Below are 20,912 nucleotides of genomic sequence, written 5' to 3' on the forward strand. Positions count from 1 at the left end.
CTCTTTCTACTCTGGTTAGAGCCTCTTTGTGCTCTCCTCTAAAGGGAGTAGTACACACTGTTGTAGGAAATCTTCAGTTTCTTGGCAATTTCTCTTGGAAATTCATACAAGAAAGTTCTCTTTTTCTGGCCATTTTGAGAATTTAATGGAACCAACAAATGTAATGCTTCAGATTCTCAACTAGCTCAAAGGAAGGTCAGTTTTATAGCTTCTATAAACAGCAAAACAGTTTTCAGCTGTACTTACATACTTGCACAAGGGTTGTCAAGGGACTTCTAAACATCTATTAGCCTTCTAACACAGTTAGCAAACACAATGTACCATTAGAATACTGGAGTGGTGGTTGTTGGAAATGGGCCTCAATACACGTATGTAGAAATTCAAAACCAGCCGTTTGCAGCTAGAATAGTTATTTACCATATTAATAATGAATAGAGTGTATTTCTATTTAATTTAATGTTAGCTTCATTGAAAAAAAATGTGTCTTCTTTCAAAAATAAAGAAATATCTAGGTTACTCTAAACTTTTGAACTGTAGTGTATATATATATATATATATATATATATATATATATATACAGTTAGGTCCAGAAATATTTGGACAGTGACACAATTTTTGCGAGTTGGACTTTGCATGCCACCACATTGGATTTGAAATGAAACCTCTACAACAGAATTCAAGTGCAGATTGTAACGTTTAATTTGAAGGTTTGAACAAAAATATCTGATAGAAATTGTAGGAATTGTACACATTTCTTTACAAACACTCCACATTTTAGGAGGTCAAAAGTAATTGGACAAATAAACCAAACCCAAACAAAATATTTTTATTTTCAATATTTTGTTGCGAATCCTTTGGAGGCAATCAATGCCTTAAGTCTGGAACCCATGGACATCACCAAACGCTGGGTTTCCTCCTTCTTAATGCTTTGCCAGGCCTTTACAGCCGCAGCCTTCAGGTCTTGCTTGTTTGTGGGTCTTTCCGTCTTAAGTCTGGATTTGAGCAAGTGAAATGCATGCTCAATTGGGTTAAGATCTGGTGATTGACTTGGCCATTGCAGAATGTTCCACTTTTTTGCACTCATGAACTCCTGGGTAGATTTGGCTGTATGCTTGGGGTCATTGTCGATCTGTACTGTGAAGCGCCGTCCGATCAACTTTGCGGCATTTGGCTGAATCTGGGCTGAAAGTATATCCCGGTACACTTCAGAATTAATCCGGCTACTCTTGTCTGCTGTTATGTCATCAATAAACACAAGTGACCCAGTGCCATTGAAAGCCATGCATGCCGATGCCATCACGTTGCCTCCACCATGTTTTACAGAGGATGTGGTGTGCCTTGGATCATGTGCCGTTGCCTTTCTTCTCCAAACTTTTTTCTTCCCATCATTCTGGTACAGGTTGATCTTTGTCTCATCTGTCCATAGAATACTTTTCCAGAACTGAGCTGGCTTCATGAGGTGTTTTTCAGCAAATTTAACTCTGGCCTATCTATTTTTGGAATTGATGAATGGTTTGCATCTAGATGTGAACCCTTTGTATTTACTTTCATGGAGACTTCTCTTTACTGTTGACTTAGAGACAGATACACCTACTTCACTGAGAGTGTTCTGGACTTCAGTTGATGTTGTGAACGGGTTCTTCTTCACCAAAGAAAGTATGCGGCGATCATCCACCACTGTTGTCATCCGTGGACGCCCAGGACTTTTTGAGTTCCCAAGCTCACCAGTCAATTCCTTTTTTCTCAGAATGTACCCGACTGTTGATTTTGCTACTCCAAGCATGTCTGCTATCTCTCTGATGGATTTTTTTCTTTTTTTTCAGCCTCAGGATGTTCTGCTTCACCTCAATTGAGAGTTCCTTAGACCGCATGTTGTCTGGTCACAGCAACAGCTTCCAAATGCAAAACCACACACCTGTAATCAACCCCAGACCTTTTAACTACTTCATTGATTACAGGTTAACAAGGGAGACGCCTTCAGAGTTAATTGCAGCCCTTAGAGTCCCTTGTCCAATTACTTTTGGTCCCTTGAAAAAGAGGAGGCTATGCATTACAGAGCTATGATTCCTAAACCCTTTCTCCGATTTGGATGTGAAAACTCTCATATTGCAGCTGGGAGTGTGCACTTTCAGCCCATATTATATATATAATTGTATTTCTGAAGATGTTTTTGTAAACAGCTAAAATAACAAAACTTGTGTCACTGTCCAAATATTTCTGGCCCTGACTGTATATATATATATATGTATATATATATATATATCTATATATATATATATATATATATCTATATATATATATATACAGTGCCTACAAGTAGTATTCAACCCCCTGCAGATTTAGCAGGTTTGATAAGATGCAAATAAGTTAGAGCCTGCAAACTTCAAACAAGAGCAGGATTTATTAACAGATGCATAAATCTTACAAACCAACAACTTATGTTGCTCAGTTAAATTTTAATAAATTTTCAACATAAAAGTGTGGGTCAATTATTATTCAACCCCTAGGTTTAATATTTTGTGGAATAACCCTTGTTTGCAATTACAGCTAATAATCGTCTTTTATAAGACCTGATCAGGCCGGCACAGGTTTCTGAAGTAATCTTGGCCCACTCCTCCATGCAGATCTTCTCCAAGTTATCTAGGTTCTTTGGGTGTCTCATGTGGACTTTAATCTTGAGCTCCTTCCACAAGTTTTCAATTGGGTTAAGGTCAGGAGACTGACTAGGCCACTGCAACACCTTGATTTTCTCCCTCTTGAACCAGGCCTTGGTTTTCTTGGCTGTGTGCTTTGGGTCGTTGTCTTGTTGGAAGATGAAATGACGACCCATCTTAAGATCCTTGATGGAGGAGCGGAGGTTCTTGGCCAAAATCTCCAGGTAGGCCGTGCTATCCATCTTCCCATTGATGCGGACCAGATGGCCAGGCCCCTTGGCTGAGAAACAGCCCCACAGCATGATGCTGCCACCACCATGCTTGACTGTAGGGATGGTATTCTTGGGGTCGTATGCAGTGCCATCCAGTCTCCAAACGTCACGTGTGTGGTTGGCACCAAAGATCTCGATCTTGGTCTCATCAGACCAGAGAACCTTAAACTAGTCTGTCTCAGAGTCCTCCAAGTGATCATGAGCAAACTGTAGACAAGCCTTGACATGACGCTTTGAAAGTAAAGGTACCTTACGGGCTCGTCTGGAACGGAGACCATTGCGGTGGAGTACGTTACTTATGGTATTGACTGAAACCAATGTCCCCACTGCCATGAGATCTTCCTGGAGCTCCTTCCTTGTTGTCCTTGGGTTAGCCTTGACTCTTCGGACAAGCCTGGCCTCGGCACGGGTGGAAACTTTCAAAGGCTGTCCAGGCCGTGGAATGCTAACAGTAGTTCCATAAGCCTTCCACTTCCGGATGATGCTCCCAACAGTGGAGACAGGTAGGCCCAACTCCTTGGAAAGGTTGGAAAGGTTTTTGTACCCCTTGCCAGCCTTGTGACCCTCCACGATCTTGTCTCTGATGGCCTTGGAATGCTCCTTTGTCTTTCCCATGTTGACCAAGTATGAGTGCTGTTCACAAGTTTGGGGAGGGTCTTAATTAGTCAGAAAAGGCTGGAAAAAGAGATAATTAATCCAAACATGTGAAACTCATTGTTCTTTGTGCCTGAAATACTTCTTAATACTTTAGGGGAACCAAACAGAATTCTGGTGGTTTGAGGGGTTGAATAATAAATGACCCTCTGAATAAACTTTTCACAATTTAAAAAAAAAAAAAAAAGAAATAACATTCTTTTTTGCTGCAGTGCATTTCACACTTCCAGGCTGATCTACAGTCCAAATGTCACAATGCCAAGTTAATTCCGAATGTGTAAACCTGCTAAATCTGCAGAGGGTTGAATACTACTTGTAGGCACTGTATAATATATGCTACAGTCATTGTACTAGTTTCAGTAGTGACATAATGCTGGCAGATTCTATTTAATACATGTAAGAAAAACCGGTAGGACCTTTTAATTTAATACTGCTCTACACATAATGTAGTATACATGATATATTTTCTATCTTTCAGCATTGCAACTCCAGTACACCTGTTTTGCAAGTTTTCAAACCATACAGCTTCTGGCAATTAACATTTTATTTTATACTGGCAAGAAATAATTTCTGGGAACAATAACATTTTATAGAAGTATTTTAGGACACAGTACTATGTAAGAAAACAAACATGAGAAGTTCACATAAAGAGTTGACCAGTTTACAAGTTCGTAAAGATGAGGTTTTGATGAAATGAGGAAATTCTTATCTACACACTTATAAAAAACTAGAAGGTGGCCCGATTCTAACGCATCAGGTATTCTAGAATTTACGTATTGTGTAGTTAATGTATGATTTTTGTTTTATATATATATATATATATATATATATATATAGATGTTGTTGTGTGTAGTTACCAAGTGTTTGTGTAGGGTGCTGTAAATATTCTGGGTGTTGTCTGGGTGTGGGGGTGTGTGAGAGCGGTGTTGTATGTGTGTTGCGTTGTGTGTGTTGCATTGTTTGTGGAGCGCTGTGTGTCTGCAGCACTCTGTGTGTGTGTTGCTGTGTGTGTTGCGCGGTTTGTGTGGGTGTGGAGTGCGTGTGTGTGTTTTGGGGGCAGGTATGTTTTGCGCAGTGTGTGTGTTGCGCAGTATGTGCGTATATTTATGTATGCCGCGGTGTTTGTGTGTTGGGTGTTGTGTGTGTGCGGCGTTATCTGTGTGTGTGTGGGTGTCTGTGTAGGGCGGTGTTTGTGGTTCCCAGTGTGTGTGTGGTGTGTTGTGCGGTGCGCGTGTGGCGGTGTGTGTGTGTTTTGGGGGGAGGTGTGCACCCCCATCGTGCTCCATCCCCCATGCTGCGCACCCCCCATCGTGCTCCATCCCCCATGCTGCGCACCCCTCATCGTGCTCCATCCCCCATGCTGCGCACCCCTCATCGTGCTCCATCCCCCATGCTGCGCACCTCCCATCGTGTTCCATCCCCCATGCTGTGCACCCCCCATCGTGCTCCATCACCCATGCTGTGCACCCCCCATCGTGATTCATCCCCCATGCCGCGCACCCCCCATCATGCTCCATCCCCCATGCTGCGCACCCCCTATTGTACTCCATCCCCCATGCTGCGCACCCCCCATCGTGCTCCATCTGACATGCTGCGCACCCCCCATCGTGCTCCATCGACATGCTGCGCACCCCCCATCATGCTCCATCCCCATGCTGCGCACCCTTCATCGTGCTCCATCCCCCATGCTGCACACCCTCCATCGTGCTCCATCCTCCATGCAGCACAGCCCCCATTGTGCTCCATCCCCCATGCTGCGCACCCCCCATCGTGCTCCATCCCCCATGCTGCGCACCCCCCATCGTGCTCCATCTCCCATGCTGCACACACCCCATCGTGCTCCATCTCCCATGCTACACACCCCCCATCGTGCTCCATCTCCCATGCTGCACACACCCCATCGTGCTCCATCTCCCATGCTACACACCCCCCATCGTGCTCCATCCCCCATGCTGCACACCCCCCATCGTGCTACATCTCCCATGCTGCGCACCCCCCATCGTGCTCCATCCTCCATGCTGCACACCCCCCATCGTGATCCATCCTCCATGCTGCACACACCCCCATCGTGCTCCATCCCCCATGCTGGGGCCGCCGGGGGCGTGTCCGAGCGTGGCAACGTGTGCCGGGGGCGGGGCTGAGCGGGCAAGGAGTCAGCGTATGCCGGCTCACTGCACATGTGTACCGGGAGCCAGTGTACGCTGGTAACCATGATACTCATCGGGTAACTAAGGGAAGCGCTTCCTATAGTTACGCGATGTGTATCATGGTTACCAGCCTACACCGGCTCCGTCACGATCCCAGCATCGCAAGGTTATGTCCGCCGGGGGCGGGGCCGAGTGTGCCAACGTGTGGCGGGGGCGAGCGGGCGAGGTGTCAGCATATGCCGGCTCCTTGCACATGTGTACCGAGAGCCGGTGTACGCTGGAGCGGGCGATGCGTGCGGAGGGCCGGGGCGAGCAGCTAATCCATGCGGGGGTGGGGCCAGGCCGAGGCGAGCGGCCAATCCGTGGGTGGGGCAGGGCCAGGCCGAGCCCAGCGGCCAATCCGACAGTTGTCACTCTAACGACACTGTCACGGTGACACTGTCATGGTGACACAATTTTGGAGCAAGACAGACAGACAGACAGAATAAGGCAATTATATATATAGATTACAATGTATTTTGTAATAAAAGACCTGACCTGTATTTTTCTGTTGGAAGCCATAAGAATAAAGGCGACTTGCTGATGTATAAGAAGGATCAAATATGGCTTGCCAATACGAGCAAGGGCATGTTTTTGTGTAATATATCCAGTACGGATATGAGTTAATGTCATTATAATACCAGCTCAAACATTTCTGCCTATAGTTCATCGATTGGGCTGTGTTATATTCCAGGCGATAAGCCCAATAGCCTTTTTTATCTATAAAAAGAATGAAAACATGTCTTAGAAACATAAATACAGTAAATGAATGCACTATGACAGCTACAGTACCTTTAATTTCACAGACTTTGTGAATTTAAACATAGAAATTTAGACAGACATGACAATTCAGTATTCTTTAAAGGGAACCTGTCATCAGAAATTTCGCCCAAAAGCTAAAAGATTCCCCCTCTGCAGCTCCTGGGCTGCATTCTAGGAAGATCCCTGTTATTATTGTGCCCCATGTGAGACCAAAATAAAGCCTTTATAAAGTTCTACCTTTTTGTATGCAGCTTCTGTAAATGTGTCACGGGGGCGGGCTCTCTGCCGTCCGTTATTCTGCCTCCTGGTCCTGTATGCCGCCCCCATCGCTCCTTTCCATATCTGATGCACCGCCCACTGCTCCAGCCATCCCCGCGCATGCCCAGTGCCAGTCTCACAGGACTGAGCAGTGTGACCGCTGGTGACGTGTGCGCAGGCAAGTGATTATGGGCGGGACTGTGACTGTTATCAGCAAGTACCCGCCCATAATCTCGTGAGCACGCAAACCTCTCCAGCATTCACACTGAGCTCAGTGTAGATGCTAGACTGTATGGGCTGCTTTCAGGGATGACGTCCCTTTGTCATGTGATAGTATTTTGAACACGCCCCTATCACATGACAAAGGGACGTCATCCCTGGAAGCAGCCCATACAGTCTAGCATCTACACTGAGCACAGTGTGACCGCTGGTGAGGTTTGCGCGCTCACGAGATTATGGGCGGGTACTTGCTGATAACAGTCACAGCCCCGCCCATCATCACTTGCCTGCGCACACGTCACCAGCGGTCACACTGCTCAGTCCTGTGAGACTGGCACTGGGCATGCGCGGGGATGGCTGGAGCAGTGGGCGGTGCATCAGATATGGAAAGGAGCGATGGGGGCGGCATACAGGACCAGGAGGCAGAATAACGGACGGCAGAGAGCCCGCCCCCGTGACACATTTACAGAAGCTGCATACAAAAAGGTAGAACTTTATAAAGGCTTTATTTTGGTCTCACATGGGGCACAATAATAACAGGGATCTTCCTAGAATGCAGCCCAGGAGCTGCAGAGGGGGAATCTTTTAGCTTTTGGGCGAAATTTCTGATGACAGGTTCCCTTTAAGTGTACTCTTATCTACTGTGCAGACTTTATGTGTCACCACATGGTACCTCTAAAACGTACCATAATTATGCCTAAAAGTAAAGTTTATTAGGAAGAACATAACTTTAATACATACAGATACAGATGCATACAGATCCATGTCATATGGATCTTAAATATAAACATGTGCATTAAGCCTAGCCTGAAAAAGATCTGCTTACATACATTTTTATAAGAGAAAGATAATGCATTGTGATTTTAGTTAAAGAAATGGACAATACTCACTCGTATTTTGACCTATGTACTGATCAGGAGTATATATTTTCTGGATATCCCAAGAGCTAGTGTGTGGGTCATTATATGATGGGAATTTTGCAATAGGAGAATATGAAGGTTCCCCACTAATCAAAACAATACGAAACAATAGTTATAGACATGATGATGTACCATACCTAGTAACATAACTAATATAACTAACAATTAGATCCAATTTACTACCAGTGATATAGTTGTTAATATTCAGTGAACTTTATGAATATTTTGTAATAATACAAAACTGTGGCAGTTATTTGTAGTCTCATGATGTTACCAGTGTGATGCAGAGACGGATTACCCCTTTAGGTATTTCCTTAATTTCTAGAAGCTTGGTTAAAACTGGTTAGCCAATTATTGGAGTAATTTGTTATAATATGTACAATGGCATGCAAACGTTTTGGCACCCCTGGTCAAAATTACTTTTATGAACAGTTAAAGGGAACCTGTCAGGTGGAATATGAGCCCAGAACCACGAACAGTTGTAGGTGCATATTGCTAATCCCTACCTATCCCTGTGTCTAGTAGCATAGATTAAAAATACTTTCTCTAAAGATCTCTTTAAGATCTTTTATCATATGCTAATGAGACCAGAGACTAATCACAAGGGCGATACCTCCCCTGGCTAGTCAGCCTCCTTAGCATATTGGTACACCCCTGTGGGTGTAATAACATGCTAATGAATGTGCAGAGTTAGAAGATGGTGGTGCTCACCTCTCTGCTGTCATAGTGTCCGAGTCCTAGATTTTGGCTCAGTGCGCATGATCTCAAAAGTCTGGGATCATGCGCACTAAACCGAAATCCAGGACTCAGACGCAAAGGCAGCAGAGAGGTGAGCGCATCCATCCTCTGACACTGCACATTCATTAGCATGTTAGCACTAGAGATGAGCGAACCGGTCCCGGTTCGGCTCGAGGCGGTTCGCCGAACGGGGGGTCTGGCTCGAGTTCGGCTCGTCGAACGTTCGACGAACCGAACTAGAACCAATAGGCTATAATGGGAGGCAATCACAAACACATAAAAATGCATTATAAATGTACACAAACAGTTAATAAACATTGCCATAACACTTACCGGTCCTCGCGATCCCTTCTGCACTCTGTCTCCTGCCGCTATTCCATCCGATGATCGCTGAATCCTCCCGGTGACCTGCACTGCCAGCAGAGAAGCAGGACCTATCGTGACGTCAAAATAGCCATGTGACCAGTCACGTGGCTATTATCTCATTGGCTACAGACTGGTCACATGACTATGACACGTCATGTAGGACCTGCGAGTGCATCTCTCCGGTACACGGTGCACATATGTGTATCGCCGTGTACCGGCGACATGCTCTAGCACACGGTCGACTCCCCGTTCCGTTAGGGACCGGCTGACACAGCCGGTCATTAACGGAGATCACCGTTGCCATAGCAACGCAGTTAGCGGTGACGTCACCGCTAACCGCGGCTCCGGGAGCACCGTTGCTATGGTAACGCGTCTGTCAGCGTTACCGCTGTTACCGCTAGCAGCCAGCAGTGATCACTCACGGAGTGAAGGCTGCACGCTGCTTCCCGATTGTAGTGAGCATTGTAGTTAGGATGGAGGTTCCCCAGCCCCAAGTGATGCCCCTCACTACAATCGTCACTACTACTACACTAGAAAGAAAGAAGACAGAAGAGCAGGATCGTGGAGGGCTGACAGGGGTAATAAAGATGGAGTCTCTAATGTGTCTGTGTATTTATTTCTATTAAAGTATTTTTTCTCTGTGTGGTGTCTTTTTTTAACCCTTTATTGGAGATTCTTAATGGCCGGGTCAAACGTGCCTGACATTAAGAATCTCTGGCTTAATACTGGCTGGTAAAACAAAGCCAGTATTAACTCATGATTACCCAACAAGCCACCCGGCTCCAGGGCTGTTGGAAGAGTTGGATACAGCGCCAGATGATGGCGCTTCTATGAGAGCGCCATTTTCTGGGACGGCTGCGGACTGAAATCCGCAGCAGAGGCGCCCACAAACCTCGGGCTAACCTGTGCTGCGGATTCCAATCCCCAGCTGCCTAGTTGTACCCGGCTGGACACAAAAATAGGGCGAAGCCCACGTCATTTGTTTTTTAATTATTTCATGAAATAAGTGAAATAATTAAAAAAAACGGGCTTCCCTATATTTTTGGTTCCCAGCCGGGTACAAATAGGCAACTGGGGGTTGGAGGCAGCCCGTGGCTGCCAGCTGTACCTGGCTAGCATACAAAAATATGGCGAAGCCCACGTCATTTTTTTGGTGGGCAAAAAACTTCTGCATGCAGTCCTGGATGGAGTATGCTGAGCCTTGTAGTTCTGCAGCTGCTGTCTGCTCTTCTCCATACAGACAGACAGCAGCTGCAGAACTACAAGGCTCAGCATACTCCATCCAGGACTGTATGCAGAAGTTTTTTGCCCCCTGAAAAAATTATGTGGCTTCGCCATATTTTTGTATGCTAGCCAGGTACAGCAGGCAGGTACGGCTGCCCCCAACCCCCAGTTGCCTATTTGTACCCGGCTGGGAACCAAAAATAAAGGGAAGCCCTTTTTTTATTATTTCATGAATTTCATGAAATAATTAGAAAACAAATGACGTAGGCTTTGCCCCATTTTTGTGTCCAGCCAGGTACAACTAGGCAGCTGGGGATTGGAATCCGCAGCACAGGTTGGCCTGAGCTTTCTGGGCCCCACTGCTGCGATTTGCAGTCTGCAGCCGCCTCAGAAAATGGCATTTTCATAGAAGCGCCATCTTCTGGCGCTGTATCCAACTCTTCCAGCACCTGCCTGCTATACCTGGCTAGCATACAAAAATATGGCGAAGCTCACGTCCTTTTTTTGTAGCTTTTTGGCAAAAAAAAAAAAAAATGCTTCCCTGGATTTTCCATTGCCAGTGAAGGTAACACCAAGCAGTGGGGGTTAGCAGCCAGTAGCTGCTTGGATTACCCTTAGCTAGCAATACAAAAAATGCAGTGGGAGCTAACATATATTTTTTTTAATTATTTATTTAAATAACTAAAAATAAAATGGGCTTCCCTGTATTTTGATTGCTGGACATCACAGTGCTGTAAAAATAAATCTTTAAAAAAATGACGTAGCGCTCCGCGGTATTTTTGATTCTCAGCGCAGATAAAGCAGACAGCTATGGGTTGCCACCCCCATCTGCCTGCCGTTACCTTGGTTGGCAATCAAAATACAGGGAAGCCCATTAATTTTTTCTATTTAAAAAATAGTTAAAAAAAAAAAATTACGTTGGGTCCCCCCATTTTTGATAGCCAGCTAGGGTAAAGCAGACGGCTGTAGCCTGAAAACCACAGCTGGCAGCTTTACCGTGGTTGGGGATCCAATGTGGAGGTCCCCTCAGGCTCTTTTTTATAATTATTTTATAAATATTAATAATTACACAATAAAAGTAGGGGACCCCCCAAATTGGATCACCAGCCAAGGTAAAGCGGACAGCTGTGGTCTGGTATTCTCAGGGTGGGAAGGTCCATAGTTATTGGGCCTTCACAGCCTAAAAATAGCAGGCCGCAGGCACCCCAGACGTGGCGCATCCACTAGATGCGCCAATCCTGGCGCTTCACCCCAGCTCATCCCGTGCCCTGGTGCAGTGGCAAACGGGGTAATAAATCGGGTTGATACTAGCTGTAAAGTCACCTGAGATCAAGCCCAGCAGTTTGTGATGTCATGGCGTCTATTAGATACCCAACATCATAAACTGTCAGTACTAACAAAAACAAAAAATCGACAAAAGAAATTTATTTGAAAAAACAGTCCCCAAAACATTTCCTCTTTCACCAATTTATTGTAAGAAAAAAAATAAAGGGGTCCCACGACGACTCTGGACCGTCTAGAATATGGGGGGGGAGACACTCAGGGAACGTATCCCCCATTTTCTAGGAGTGCGGACCCTTCATGTGAGGAGTGTGGGTGCAATGAATCTGCACTCACTCTCCCCGGGTCCACAGCAGCAGAGTCCATGTCGTAATGGTTGCTACCAAAGCTGCAATGCCCTGCTCATGAGGTAAGGGCATGCCTAATCAGGAGAACTACTGTAGAGGAAGCTCTGCTCACTGGTATATAGGTGCTCAGAGGTAATAATAGATAAAATTAGTGAGTAACCTCGGCACTCTATATCTCCCAGACTAAGTCAGTAAGTCACAACGGATAGTAATGCAAAATCACTCTTTATTGGTCCGTATTAAGAAAATTTTTTTTTCATAAGCATATATGTTTTTGTCCAAAACAAGTTACAAATGACGTTTCGGCCTGAGCCTTCGTCAGATTGGACTTATCTGCATGTAATCATGAAAAATGACAATAATCAGTATCACATAAGAGTGAGAGAACAATAACATAAACTCGAACAATGTAGAGGTACAATTGGGATGCAGCAAAAAAATTGCAACACAGCAAGAAATGAAACACATGATACAAATGTCATAATACAGTACAAGGACAATATAGTAATGACAAATATGGGGTCAGAGTAGACTTAGACAGCTCTGGTACGAAAGAGATGTCAATCATAAAGTAACATGTGCAGTAGGTGTAGAGCTACACTATGCATGGCAGAGCTAATGGGTAGACCGACCATAGAAAAAGTAGAGAAAAAGTGGAGAAAAAGTGGAGAATAAGTGGAACATAAGAGGAGAAAAAGTGGAGAAAAAGTGGAGAAAAAAGTGGAGAAAAAGTGGAGAAAAAGTGGAGAAAAAGTGGAGAAAAAGTGGAGAAAAAGTGGAGATTAAGAGGAGAAAAAGTGGAGAAAAAAGTGGAGAAAAAGTGGAGAAAAAGTGGAGCATAAGTGGAGAAAAAGTGGAGAAAAAGTGGAGCATAAGAGGAGAAAAAGTGGAGAAAAAAGTGGAGAAAAAGTGGAGAAAAAGTGGAGATTAAGAGGAGAAAAAGTGGAGCATAAGAGGAGAAAAAGTGGAGAAAAAAGTGGAGAAAAAGTGGAGAAAGTGGAGAAAAAAATGGAGAAAAAGTGGAGAAAAAGTGGAGAAAAAGTGGAGAATAAGAGGAGAAAAAGTGGAGAAAAAGTGGAGAAAAAGTGGAGAATAAGAGGAGAAAAAGTGGAGAATAAGTGGAGAAAAAAATGGAGAAAAAGTGGAGAAAAAGTGGAGAAAAAGTGGAGCATAAGAGGAGAAAAAGTGGAGAAAAAGTGGAGAAAAAGTGGAGAAAAAGTGGAGCATAAGAGGAGAAAAAGTGGAGAAAAAGTGGAGAAAAAAGTGGAGAAAAAGTGGAGAAAAAGTGGAGAAAAAGTGGAGAAAAAGTGGAGAAAAAGTGGAGATTAAGAGGAGAAAAAGTGGAGAAAAAGTGGAGAAAAAGTGGAGCATAAGAGGAGAAAAAGTGGAGAAAAAGTGGAGAAAAAGTGGAGAAAAAGTGGAGCATAAGAGGAGAAAAAGTGGAGAAAAAAGTGGAGAAAAAGTGGAGAAAAAGTGGAGCATAAGAGGAGAAAAAGTGGAGAAAAAAGTGGAGAAAAAGTGGAGTAAAAGTGGAGAAAAAATGGAGAAAAAGTGGAGAAAAAGTGGAGATTAAGAGGAGAAAAAGTGGAGAAAAAGTGGAGAAAAAGTGGAGCATAAGAGGAGAAAAAGTGGAGAAAAAAGTGGAGAAAACGTGGAGAAAACGTGGAGGAAAAAGTGGAGAAAAAGTGGAGAAAAAGTGGAGAAAAAGTGGAGAAAAAGTGGAGCATAAGAGGAGAAAAAGTGGAGAAAAAAGTGGAGAAAACGTGGAGAAAAAGTGGAGCATAAGAGGAGAAAAAGTGGAGATTAAGAGGAGAAAAAGTGGAGAAAAAGTGGAGAAAAAGTGGAGAAAAAGTGGAGAAAAAGTGGAGAAAAAGTGGAGAAAAAGTGGAGATTAAGAGGAGAAAAAGTGGAGAAAAAGTGGAGAAAAAGTGGAGCATAAGAGGAGAAAAAGTGGAGAAAAAAGTGGAGAAAACGTGGAGAAAACGTGGAGAAAAAGTGGAGAAAAAGTGGAGAAAAAGTGGAGAAAAAGTGGAGCATAAGAGGAGAAAAAGTGGAGAAAAAAGTGGAGAAAACGTGGAGAAAACGTGGAGAAAAAGTGGAGAAAAAGTGGAGAAAAAGTGGAGAAAAAGTGGAGCATAAGAGGAGAAAAAGTGGAGAAAAAAGTGGAGAAAACGTGGAGAAAAAGTGGAGAAAAAGTGGAGAAAAAGTGGAGCATAAGAGGAGAAAAAGTGGAGATTAAGAGGAGAAAAAGTGGAGAAAAAGTGGAGAAAAAGTGGAGAAAAAGTGGAGAAAAAGTGGAGAAAAAGTGGAGAAAAAGTGGAGCATAAGAGGAGAAAAAGTGGAGAAAAAAGTGGAGAAAAAGTGGAGAAAAAGTGGAGAAAAAGTGGAGATTAAGAGGAGAAAAAGTGGAGCATAAGAGGAGAAAAAGTGGAGAAAAAAGTGGAGAAAAAGTGGAGAAAGTGGAGAAAAAAATGGAGAAAAAGTGGAGAAAAAGTGGAGAAAAAGTGGAGAATAAGAGGAGAAAAAGTGGAGAAAAAGTGGAGAAAAAGTGGAGAATAAGAGGAGAAAAAGTGGAGAATAAGTGGAGAAAAAAATGGAGAAAAAGTGGAGAAAAAGTGGAGAGAAAGTGGAGAAAAAAATGGAGAAAAAGTGGAACACCCTTTGGTACCTTTCATGTGGCACTAAGGGGTGCTTAGCTTTGTATTTAGCCAAAAAAATGAAAAAAAAAATGACATAGGGTTCCCCCTAGTTTTGTAGCCAGCTAGGGTAAAGCAGACGGCTGCAGCCTGCAGACCACAGCTGGCAACCTCACCTTGGCTGGTAATCCAAAACTGAGGGCACCCCACGCTGTTATTTTAAATTAAATAAATAATTAAAAAAAAAAACCACGTAGGGGTCCCCCAAAATTGGATCACCAGCCAAGGTAAAGCAGACAGCTGGGGCCTGATATTCTCAGACTAGGGAGGTCCATGGTTATTGGAATCTCCCCAGCCTAAAAATAGCAGGCCGCAGCCGCCCCAGAAGTGGCGCATCCATTAGATGCGCCAATCCTGGTGCTTCGCCCCAGCTCATCCCGCGCCCTGGTGCGGTGGCAAACGGGGTAATATTTGGGGTTAATACCAGATGTGTAATGTCACCTGGCATCAAGCCCTGGGGTTGGTGAGGTCAGGCGTCTATCAGATACCCGACATCACCAACCCAGTCAGTAATAAAAAAAAATACACGACAAACACATTTTTATTTGAAAAAACACTCCCCAAAACATTCCCTCTTTAACCAATTTATTAGATTGAAAAACAAATCCAGGTCTGGTGTAATCCAAGGGGTTGCCATGACGATGCACACTGTCCCAGTCAATGAAGAGCAGGATGTTCCCCATTGGCTGGGAGAGCAGTGCAGTGACCTGAGCTAACATCAATGGGTCAGCCCAGGTCACTGCAGGGCATGAGAAGTGCTGCTGTCAGCGAGGTACATTACCTGCGCTGATCTCCAGCACACTGACAGCCCCTGTCACTGAGGTCAATGACCGGCGCCTTCACATCAAGTATCGCGAGAGGTCCGTGACGTCACCGCCAGTGTCAGTCTCGGGTCGGAAGCGAGAGGTGATGTGACAAGCGGCGGCCATGGAGGACAGTGACAGCGCTGAGGTCGGGATGGCGGGACTTCATCACCGCAGGTAAGCCGAGCGAGCGAGCGAGCGAGCGAGCGAGCGAGCGGGCGGGCGGGCGGGCGGGCGGGGGGGGGGGGGGGTGGATGTGTGTGTGTGTGTGTGTTTGTGTATGTGTATGTATGTGTACATGCCGCGGGCAGGAGGGGGTGGAGCGAGCTGAGCGGGAAAGTGTGGGCTTCCTGCACGTAACTAAGATAAACATCGGGTTACTAACCAAAGCGCTTTGCTTGGATACCCGATGTTTATCTTGGTTACCAGCTTGTGGCAGGCTGCCAGCGATGGCTCCTGCTCACTGTAGCTGTAAAAAGCCCTGCTTTTTGCTGCTAGAACCGTTCTCGAACGTATCTAGAACTATCGAGCTTTTAGCAAAAAGCTCGAGTTCTAGTTCGATCTCGAACAGCCCAAAAATCACTCGAGCCGCGAACTGGAGAACCACGAACCACGAACCGCGCTCAACTCTAGTTAGCACACCCACAGAGATGTATTAACATGCTAAGAGGGTCATCTAGCCAGGGGAAGTCACACCTTTGCAACTAGTCACTGGCCTCATTAGCATTACATATGGGATCTTTAGAAATACTTTTTTTCGAAAGATCCCTTTATCTATGCTACTATAGGCTGGGACTGGTAGGCAGGGATTAGCAATATGCACCTAGAACTGCTTGTGGTTCTGGGTGCATATTGCACCTGACAAATTCCCTTTAAGCAAGTTCAAGATAAAAACATCTCTAAAAGGCATAAAGTTAAATATGACACATTTACTATATATTTTTGGCAATCTTTTAAATTTTAAAAATTAGAAAAAGGAAAATGGGCTGATGCACAAGTTTGGACACTGTTGGTGATTTCTATGCTCAGATAACTTTGACTTTCATACCTTAATTAGCTTGTTGGGGCTATGCATTATTGACAATATTTGTTAGGAAATGCCAAGTGATGCAAATTTCACAGCTTTATAAAACCCAGCCTTTTCTAACCCTGTGCAAAAAACCTTGTGCCAAAAAAACATCAACCATGGGTTTTTTTAAGCAGCTGCCTAGCACTCTGAAAATGAAAATGGTGGAAGTAGGAGAAGGCTATAAGAAAATAGCAAAGCATTTTCAAGTTGCTCTTTCCTCAGTTCAAAATATAATTAAGACATGGCAGTTAACAGAAACAATGGAGGTCAAGGTAAGGTCTGGAAGACTAAGCAACATTTTTGTGAAAGTTGCTTGTACGATTACTGGAGACGCAATTTAAAACCCCGCTTGATTTTAAAAGACCTTCTGGAATATTTAGCAGGCTCTGGAGTTGTGGTACATTGTTCTACTGTTCAGAGACACCTGTATAAATATTACCTTTATGTAACAGTCTTCAGAACAATACCTCTCCAGCATCCGAAGTATGCAAAAGAACATTAAAACTACCCTAATGCATTTTAGAAACAAGTCCTGTGGACCAATGAGGTTAAAATAGAACTCTTTGGCCATAATGATAAAAAGTATGTGCACAGAATAAAGGTCACAGAATTTCAGGAAACAACACCTCGCCAACCATTAAGCATGGAGATGGATCAATGGTGCTTTGGGATTGTATTGCAGCCAATGGCACTAGGAACATTTCACAAGTAGAGGGAAGAATGGATTCAATGAAATTTCAACAAATTCTTAATTCAAACATAACGCCATCTGTAAAAGCTGAAGTTGAAAAGAGGATGGCTTCTACAAATGGATAATATCACCAAACACAGGTCAAAGTCCACAATAGACTACCTTAAAAGGTGCAAGCTAAAGGTTTTTCAATGGCCCTCCCAGTCACCTGATCTGAACATCATTGTAAATCTGTGGCTAGACCTCAAAAGAGTAGTCCATGCAAAATGACCCAGGAACCTCACAGAACTGGAAGACTTTTCCAAGGAAGAATGCATGAAAATCCCTTCAACAAGAATTGAAAGATACTTGGATGGCTGCAAAAAGCATTTACAAACTATGACACTTGCCAAAGTAGGTGATACTAAATACTAAGTACTAATCATGCAAAGTGTCCAAACATTTGCATCTGCCCATTATCCTTTTTTTGTTAATGTAAAATATGAAAAAAAAAATGTTTTGCTTAACATACAAAGGAAATGCGTCATCTTTAACTTTATGCATTTTAGATATAATTTCATCTTCAACTTCCTTAACTGTCCACAATAACAGTCATTTTGATCAGGGGTGCCCAAACCTTTGCATGCCACTAGATGTGACATTAGGTTGATATAATAGACATCTCATACTAAGAATTTAACCTCTATAAATTGCTTAGTTATTTTTCCTGGTTACCTGTATTATCATTTTAAATTGCAGCTATACATTTATGGATTCCACATGGACTCTTTATTAATTAATAATCTCTTCTTAAATGAACATTTAAATGATTCCAAGCAGATAAGCAGTGCACATTAGCATTATATAAACTATTGGAAGCAAAGCTCTCCCTGCCAAGTATCACATGGCTGTAGTGTGCAAGCAATATACCTGAAGTAGCCCATTTTCGGTAAGTAATAATTGGGAAGTGAGTAATAACTCCAGTTCATTCCTCCATCTGCATATCTCATCAAGCAGAAAGAGAAGATGCCGTCTGTGACTAACACGGCTTGGTAGGTGTTTGTCTATAATATAAACAATACAGTTAGAACAATCAGTCGTGTACATAGGATTTTCAATAACCTACACAAATAATAGAAACCTGCCACCAGGTTTTCCACATACCAACTAAATTCACCACCTTCAAGTCATCTTCAACAGAACTCTTGAAACTTTTTTATAAGTGCCCAGCTCATCCGCATATCTCAGTGAATACTTTAATACGCCTCCCACGCCATATGATAATCATCATGGTTTAGTCTGATGGGGTGTCTACGGACTATGCTCAGTGCCTTCTCTGTCCCCACTGCTACTGGCCCTGCAGCCTTGATTGATGTGACTGTCTTCTAAATCATCTGCAGTCTGTTCTACTCTTAGGGTACCTTCACACTTTAGCGATGTAGCAGCGATCCGACCAGCGATCTGACCTAATCAGGATCGCTGCTGCATCGCTACATGGTCGCTGGTGAGCTGTCAAACAGGCAGATCTCACCAGTGACCAGTGACCAGCCCCCAGCCAGCAGCGATGTGCAAGCGACGCTGCGCTTGCACGGAGCCGGCGTCTGGAAGCTGCGGACACTGGTAACTAAGGTAAACATCGGGTATGGTTACCCGATGTTTACCTTAGTTACCAGCTCACACCGCTTAACTTAGCATGTGCAGGGAGCAGGAGCTGGCACTGGCAGCGTGAGAGCTGCGGAGGCTGGTAACGAAGGTAAATATCGGGTAACCACCTTGGTTACCCGATGTTTACCTTGGTTACAGCTTACCGCAGGCTGTCAGACGCCGGCTCCTGCTCCCTTCACATTCAGGATTGTTGCTCTCTCGCTGTCACACACAGCGATGTGTGCTTATCAGCGGGAGTGCAACAATATAAAAACGAACCAGGGCTGTGTGTAACGAGCAGCGATCTCACAGCAGGGGCCAGATCGCTGCTCAGTGTCACACGCAGCGAGATCGCTAATGAGGTCACAAAAAACGTGACTCAGCAGCGATCTCAGTAGCGATCTCGCTGTGTGTGAAGTACCCCTTACGTCTGCACTGTAGAGAATAGAAGCCTTTGTGAATGACAAAGGAAACTTCAGCATTATCAATCAAGGTAGGATTGCTGGCAGTTGTGTGGATAATGAAACTGTGAGCATAGACCAGTAATTCTTTTTAATAATAGTTGTATTGTGATAACACATTAAAGTTAACACATCCACAACAAATCAGTGAGGGTCTGATATCCGACAACCATACAGATCAGGTTCTTGAGACCAAAAACAAAAAAAAACCATATGTAAACAGTGTATGGAGAGTTGTCTTTTCAGGGAGGAAGGAGATGAACTCTAGTCTCACCTATTAGAAGTAGCAATCCTAAAAGTCGAAAGTGGCCCTTTAACAAGCCTTTGTCAGGTCTCGGCAAGGAGAAAAGTTTTCCCCTTAGACCCCACTATAGCTTCTCACACTGGCAGATCATATCTCATACTTTGCACTGACGAAGGGCAATCACCCCGAAACACCATGCCTGCAAATTGAGGCTCTGATCTGTCATAAATCCTAAGTCTTATGAAGAGGCTCATTAAAGGGCCAAATTTGACTTTTAGGATTGCTACTTCCAATAGGTGCCACTAGAGTTCGTCTCCGTCCTCCCTGAAGAAACAATTTGAATATTTCCTGGAGGAGCATTGCAGCTATAAGGCTATGTGTCCACGGTAGAATGTACCTGCGGACTTTTCTGCCTGAAAATCCGCGACTTTCGCGGCAAATCCGCACCCGCGGATTTGCTGCGGATTTACCGCGGATTTGCCGCGGATTTTGATGCGGATTTTTTTTTTTTTTCCCATTCTATACCCAAATCCGCACCAAAATCCACAACAAACAATTGACATGCTGCAGATTTTTCCGCATCAAAATCCGCGGCAAATCCGCAGCGGAAAAATCCGCAGCATTGACACAGCATTTCCAAAATGCCATTGAAATGGCTTGGAAGTGCCGCTGCTGCAGATTTTCGGCAAATCCGCGGTAAATCCGCGGCAAATCCGCGGCAAAATCCGCGGTAAATCCGCAGCGTGGGCACATAGCCTAAGACTCCTCATTGGCAGCCAGATTGGTTTGTCAGGTCTCCGAAAGGAGAATAGTTTTCCCCTTAAACCCCGGTGTATGGAGAAAAACACCAAGACTACAACACACTGTCCTGCAGCCACTTGGGTCCTGCAGATAAGCTCCTATTAAAATGAATAGCACCTGATCTGCAGTAGCTGGCAGCAGCCAATAAACAGTCTGACAGAATGGTCATCACCTAATTACAGCTGATCAGTGGGGGTGCTGGATATTTGACCCTAACTGATCAGTTATTGATGATTGGACCTATGTGAAGATCATCAATAACATAACATCATTTTGACCTGAAACGAGATCAGATTGTCACACGAGTCCAATACCCCAAGTCTGCAAGTGGCAAAGGTATTAGCAGATAAATTGAAAGTGAGATTAGAGTCTGGTGTTTTTAATCAATGGGTGACAATCAGCTGTGAGTAGGCAACCTGATTGGCTTATATTTTTTATTTTCTTTGCAGTATATACCTTTGGACTTGTGTGAAATTATGACGACGTTTAAGGTAAAATGTATGCAGAAAAATGGAACATTTGGAAGGTTTCACAAATTTTCAAGCACCATTGTATATCTGAAGTATAAGAGAGTAAAAGAGATCATGACAGTCACAATTTGTTTTGTCCTTAAAAGTAATTTTTTGTCATAGTCACTTCTGCC

At 44.0% G+C, this 20,912-nt stretch overlaps 1 protein-coding gene across 1 annotated transcript in view; it reads right to left on the reverse strand.

Moving 5' to 3' along the window:
* The window catches only part of LOC142297264 (uncharacterized), a 280,648-nt gene that overhangs the window by 234,576 nt on the left and 25,160 nt on the right, over nt 1–20,912 (reverse strand). Inside the window, exons 14-16 of the mRNA XM_075341519.1 lie at nt 18,050–18,183; nt 7,896–8,011; nt 6,265–6,486 (exon numbers count right to left, since the gene is read on the reverse strand). Of these exons, the coding sequence (XP_075197634.1) occupies nt 6,265–6,486; nt 7,896–8,011; nt 18,050–18,183 (472 nt within the window). The remainder of the gene's footprint in view (nt 1–6,264; nt 6,487–7,895; nt 8,012–18,049; nt 18,184–20,912) is intronic.

The sequence above is a fragment of the Anomaloglossus baeobatrachus genome, chromosome 3, assembly GCF_048569485.1.
Source record: "Anomaloglossus baeobatrachus isolate aAnoBae1 chromosome 3, aAnoBae1.hap1, whole genome shotgun sequence".
Taxonomy (NCBI): domain Eukaryota; kingdom Metazoa; phylum Chordata; class Amphibia; order Anura; family Aromobatidae; genus Anomaloglossus; species Anomaloglossus baeobatrachus.